This window comes from Falco biarmicus, chromosome 1, assembly GCF_023638135.1.
Source record: "Falco biarmicus isolate bFalBia1 chromosome 1, bFalBia1.pri, whole genome shotgun sequence".
NCBI classification, from domain to species: Eukaryota; Metazoa; Chordata; class Aves; order Falconiformes; family Falconidae; genus Falco; species Falco biarmicus.
In genome coordinates, this window is record NC_079288.1 from 15,054,624 (window position 1) to 15,060,623 (window position 6,000).

Consider the following 6,000-nt stretch of genomic DNA (forward strand, 5'->3'; position numbering starts at 1 on the left):
ATGAAGAGCTCTTAAATACTGACAGAGATATTTTCCTTTGCTCTGATTAGATGGACAAGGGCCTTTGCACCATGGAGTCTGCAGCACGTGGCTGAATACAATAGCTCTCAATGAAATAGTGCCATGCTTTATACGCAGGTGAGTATATGACAGAGCAAAAAGAAAAGAAAAAAACCCAGAAAACAGCAGGTCTTAGTTCAGCTTCTTCGGTGTTTTTATTCATTGTTTGCAAATGATTTTCAAGTGACTGGTGACAGAAAGTGGGAATATTTGTTTGAGAAGAGAAGGAGCTCCCTGTCTCCCAGAGATGAGATCCTTTACCACATGTTATGTTGAGTAAAATCATAAATCATTAGAAAATTCTGAAAGAATTCTATTCATATGACACCATCTCCCCTCTCAGCATATCCGCTATGGAGCAAATAAAGCTAAGGAAACAAGAGGCAACTGTCACCAAGTTAAGCCCCATTACCCTTTTGAAATCGGTGACTTACACTGTGCTGCTCAAAAGCATTCAGGAAACTGACACTGAGATGTCAGTCAAACTAAGTACCTAATTAACATATTTTTGCATTTTAGTGCTAATGAATTCCGGCTCCCAGAGGAGCCAACCAAGCCATGCATTCTGATCGGTCCTGGAACAGGAATTGCTCCCTTCAGAAGTTTCTGGCTGCAGCGTCTCCATGACTTGGAAAAGAAAGGTACTTATGGGGATTGCTCCAAAAGGGAGGCCATAACTCATCTGGCAGCAGAAGGCATCCCTACTCCTCCAAACAAAACCTCTGCAGAGGGAGACACCAAGAAACATTAGCCAAGTAAACACCGTAGAGATTTGTCATCCCAAGACCGATTGACACTGCACTGAAACAACTAATCCATCCCCCTTGAAACCATTCTGGTGGTCTTGGGGTATTTGATCACTTGGAGGGAGCAGCCCATGTATCCTTGTAAATACTGTATGTTCAGCAACTGCCCCAGGTGCTCACACAAGGGGCCACAGTATGAAGAGGAAACACTTTGGCCTGCTGGTGTCGGCCTGTTTGGGGAACCTGCTCCAACAGGTGGTTCCACATAGTTCTCCAAGGACTTGGGCAGATTCGATTCTACTGCAAGACCCTAAAATTAGAAGTTGTCACACATAGACACACACACTGTCCTTCTCAGGTGCTCAGTGAGAAAGGCTAATTATAAAATCATAGAATACCAGGTTGGAAGGGACCTCAAAGATCATGTGGTCCAACCTTTCTTGGCCAAAGCATGGTCTAGACAAGACGGCCCAGCACCCTGTCCAGCTGAATATTAAAAAGTGTCCAGTGTTGGGGAATCCACCACTTCCCTGGGGAGGTTATTCCAATGGCTGATTGTTCTCAACGTGAAAAATTGTCCCTTTGTGTCTAATCAGAATCTCCCCAGGAGTAACTTGTACCCATTACCCCTCAACTTTTCCATGTGACTCTTTGTAAAAGGGGAGTCTCAGTCTTCTCAGTAGCCACCCTTGAAGTACTGGGTCTTGAAAGTACTTGAAGTAGGTCTCCCCTAAACCTTCTTTTCTCAAGGCTGAGCAAACCCAGTTCTCTCAGCCTTTCCTCAAGCATCAGTCTTCCCAGTCCTTTGGTTATCTTTGTGGCCCTTCTCTGGGCCCTCTCCAGCCTGTCCACATCTTTTTTATCTAGCAGGGACCAAAACTGAGCGCAGCATTCCAGCTGTGAAAGAGACAGCTCTGCGCAGCTCGTTACTGTGGCAACGGGGCCCTCTATGGGAATAGTCATCAGATAATAGGCCTTACCAGGAAATACAAAAAACTTTCCAATGTTGGTTTCAGGGATCAAAGGTGGTGACATGACATTATTGTTTGGCTGCCGGCAGCCAGACATGGATCACATCTACAAAGAAGAAACTGATGAGATGAAGAGGAAGGGAGTCCTGAAAGAAGTCTATACAGCTTACTCCAGACAACCTGGCCAACCTAAGGTAAGGCTAGTTCCTTTGTTCTTTAAGGGTTGGCTCCTTCCACAATAGTCCCTAGAGTTAAGACTGAGGCTCTGCTTAACAATTCTTTAAAAGAAATGTTTTTCTTTTATTCTTTTCTATATAATAAAATACTAATAATTAAATAAATAAAAATTTTTAAAAATAATTTAAAAAATGCTACATTTTGCTTCAGTACATTCTGGACAAGTGACAAAAGGCCTCACTCCTTCAAAATAAGGGAGAATCTCACTGTGCACTTCAGTACAAGCAAGCTATATATATATAACCCCCTCACTGCCATATAGAGAGGCACTTAAAGTGCAAACAGCCTGTGAAACTGTAAGTTGGAACATTTGCAGGAATCTTAAATTACAAGATTTGATTAACCCATGAGTTAGAAATTATTTGGCTCTGGCCATTTGTCACTGTTTTAATGTGACACAGTGACCTGTGACACAGTGACCTGACCCTGGAAATTAATTTTGCTTAGATTAAGTCTTGATTGGAGAAAACAACAGCACTTAAGCTATCCTTTTTTTAGCTATCCTACTCTCCTGGCAAGTTAGGAAACTTTGGCAGTTGTAACTGGTTCTAAAAAAGAAGAGTCTTAGTCTCTCTAGTTTAATCAGGAGACAGGCCTAGCCACCAAATCTGGGGCTTGTTAAGACAGTGTCAAGACATTTTTCTTCTTTGCTGTGGTGCAACACACAGCTGAAATAGCTAGGGCATTTAGAACCTTCCTGTGTAGACCCACATTGAATTTAGAAAAGTCAATAGCCAAAGCAGCGTTTGAGAAACCTTGTTTAACGATCCTTTTTCTGTTTCTAAGGTCTATGTTCAAGACATCCTTCAAAGCAAGTTGGAGACCAAAGTGTGCAACCTCTTGCATAAGGAGGAAGGGCATCTGTATGTCTGTGGGGATGTACACATGGCCAAGGATGTTGCTCAGACTTTGAAAGGGCTGCTAGCAAAATACCTGAATCTTAATGAGCAACAGGCAGAGGAGTACTTCTTCCAGCTAAAGGTATGTGATGATACACAAGGCATTCTTTCCAGTCAGACAGTGTTCCAGGATGGGTTACAGAAGTCTTCAAAGTCACACTCAAGATCTTGCAGGCTGCCATGAGCTTCTCTTCAGCAGAATATATAAGGAAAAAAGCTCTAAGTGATCAGTTTAATCCACCCACCATGATTTAAAACACAGTTTTTGTTCAGTTAGGGTGTAAGTGACACGTAACGTTGTTCTCTTACATCTACCATTTCCCCCAGTGTCTCCAGCTGGGGTGTGGACATCAGCTTTGCAGTGTGTCTGGAACATCAAGAGTTTGATACTTCATTGTACCAACAGAGGAAAGTGAGTTTTAGAAATTAGTGGGCTCATCACTAAAAACACAGTGCCTGGGTCTGCTGGCTTTATAGGACCCTTTTGCTATCAGAACTTCTGCTGGAGCACGTCTGCCTGGGATTCAGACAGGTTCATTGTATGGACAGGAACAAGGTCACCAGCACAGAACCAGTCATACGAATGCAAAAGGACCTTTTAGTTACTTAACTGCTATATAAGGATGAGCAAGCTGCATTTAATTCACCTCTTGGGCTTCCTTTCTTTTTTTTGCAGAGCCAAAAGCGTTACCATGAAGATATATTTGGGGCTGCATTCCCACATGATGTCAAAAGAGGTGTAAGAGCTTTGCAACCCACCAGTCCAAGAACAAATCAACTTATGTTTTAGACAATACTTGCACATTTGTTGTTATTTTCAAAAAACAAGGGGTCAGATCCTCTTTCTTATACATCTTAAGTCATACAGATGTATATGATTGTAGGATCTGACTTTTAAACCTCAGCCTTAATTATGAAAAATACTAAATTTAACTTTTGTTGCTATTTATTCTAAAACTTCTTTTAATAGATTATCTTAATAGTGGTGATGCAAATTATTTTTGTAATACTATCTATGCTGATATGAATCTGCTATTTTTTCTAAATACAAGGAAAATTTAGTTATTTACTATAAGTTGCATAAGTTATTTACTCTGTGTAAGTACGTTACATAAAGTTATATAAATAAGTTATTTACTCTAAGCTAGAACTGAAATCTTTTTTTGAAATGTACTGTTTGTCTCGGTGAATTTATAAAAAAATCAGATTGTTTTACTGTGCCTATTATTTCACTTTAAAGCAATTAAATGGATGGTTGTGTCACTTGGAATTATAAAGTCACACACGTTGAATCTGAAGCAATGTTTGCAGAAGAGATAATAATATAATGGTTCATAAGTGGAAATACCTGGTGCACACACTTCCAATGTGTGTAAGTGAGGAGGCGGTAGTTCTGAATTCTGCTTTCTGTGGTTCAGGTACTTGAACCTGAATTGTTGTTGTTACAGACCCTGTGGCAGTAAGGTTCAGAAAATTCTAAAGCACTTTGTACGTTTGAATTCTAGGCTGTGATTGCCTGATTTGTTTTTAATAAAAGACACCTTTATATTGAGACAAACAAGTTGGTGTGGATTAAATGTACCACTTTTTGCTATTGCCTTCAGCCTAACAAAGTAGGGGTAGGTATGTTAGTTCTCATGTTCTGGTGAAGTGGATTTTGGGCTCCAACCAATGCTCCTTCCCTAAGTCAAGAGTCCGTCTCCAGGAGTTATGCGGTCTGCCTAAGATTAGTTATGGGGTTTTGTTACTGCCAGGAAAGTGTGGATTAGCACCATAGATTGTGAGATTGGCTTGCAAACTGCAAGAATATAAAATAGCAATGAGAGCAATATATTTTTCACTAGTTATGCTTTGACTTCGGCTCTTTCTATGCCTTTTGGTTATGTCAGAGCTTTTAGTTCTGTCTCTAAAATTACCAGGGCTATTTGATCGTATTAAAAAAGGTTAAGGTAAGATTTTCATGTCATCCCTTGTCTCCAGGAGCTGGAATCTGATGAAGGAAGAGTTGAGAAAAAGTCAACAGTGCCATGTATGTACAGTGTGTCTCACATGTGCTTCAGGACAGCCTTAAACATAAGATCAAAAATACAGCATAGATGACAGGATGTGGACAGTGATGGTAGAGAACAGGACATGTCAGACAACAGCTATAAAGAGTGAAGGACAGAGGAGGTTCCTGGCAAGTATGGAGTCCTGATGGGCGCCTGTTGGTGTTATTTCATGCTTAGTTTGTGTTTTCTGATTTTAGATTTTTGGGGTGGGATGGAAATGGAACAAACTGATTGCACTTTCCATTAAGAAAGCTCTCCATAAGCCAAGGGCTCACAGAGTCCTACGACTTCAAACGATTGCAACAAAAGTATGAAATGGAAGAAATAAGTTCTATACTTCAGAGCACTAATATGCTCTGTGCCTGTTTGGGAGGTGCATTACTGCACAACCCGTTTTCTGTCCATGTGACTAAATAGGTGAATTTCCTTGCCAGGATGTTTTCTTTGTATCTCAGGCATATTTTTTAACTAATCACTTACTTTAAAGCATTATCATAATCCTTTATAGATGCTTGCTTGGGTACTGAAGGACTGTAGTTCATTTTCATTTGGAGGGTCAGAAGCTCAGTAAAAAAAAAGTTTATATGCTGTTTATACCAAGCTGAGAGCAGACTGGGGTGCGCTTTGGTAATGCCATGTCCTGAAGATATGAGGCACCACTGAAACCTGCCAGCCAGGGAAGCAAGGGCACCTGTTCCTTCACGGGCCTCTGACATGTTGGAGCAAGAGGCACAAGTGTTAGTGTATAAGTTCAGAAGTCACATAACCTTCCGTGAGGCAAGTTTTACTGCAGGACCTTTTCATCTCAGTTCCACCATTGCAAAAATTTCTCCCTAGCAGAGAGGTGAGAAGGCAGTTAGAGGAAGGGATTAAGAAAACCAGAGAACTGTGTCATGTATTTGAGGATTTATTTAAACTGGTCCTAACTGTAAGTTAACTTCAATTGCAGCTCTGATCTGAAGCTATGTACAATTGCTTTTCTACAGCAATAAATGGGGAAGATAAAGTGCAGATGTTAAGGTCGGTGGATAATTAT

The 6,000-nt window shown here is 40.7% G+C and overlaps 1 protein-coding gene across 5 annotated transcripts in view; it reads left to right on the plus strand.

Annotated features, from left to right (window-relative positions):
* The window catches only part of NOS2 (nitric oxide synthase 2), a 37,627-nt gene extending 33,140 nt beyond the window's left edge, over positions 1 to 4,487 (plus strand). For all 5 annotated transcript variants that reach the window (XM_056326893.1, XM_056326891.1, XM_056326892.1 and 2 more), the window contains 5 exons: positions 51 to 138; positions 580 to 701; positions 1,823 to 1,971; positions 2,801 to 2,995; positions 3,590 to 4,487. In XM_056326893.1, coding sequence (XP_056182868.1) covers positions 51 to 138; positions 580 to 701; positions 1,823 to 1,971; positions 2,801 to 2,995; positions 3,590 to 3,703 — 668 coding nt within the window. In that variant the 3' untranslated portion in view covers positions 3,704 to 4,487. The remainder of the gene's footprint in view (positions 1 to 50; positions 139 to 579; positions 702 to 1,822; positions 1,972 to 2,800; positions 2,996 to 3,589) is intronic.
* The last annotated feature ends 1,513 nt before the right edge of the window (positions 4,488 to 6,000 follow it).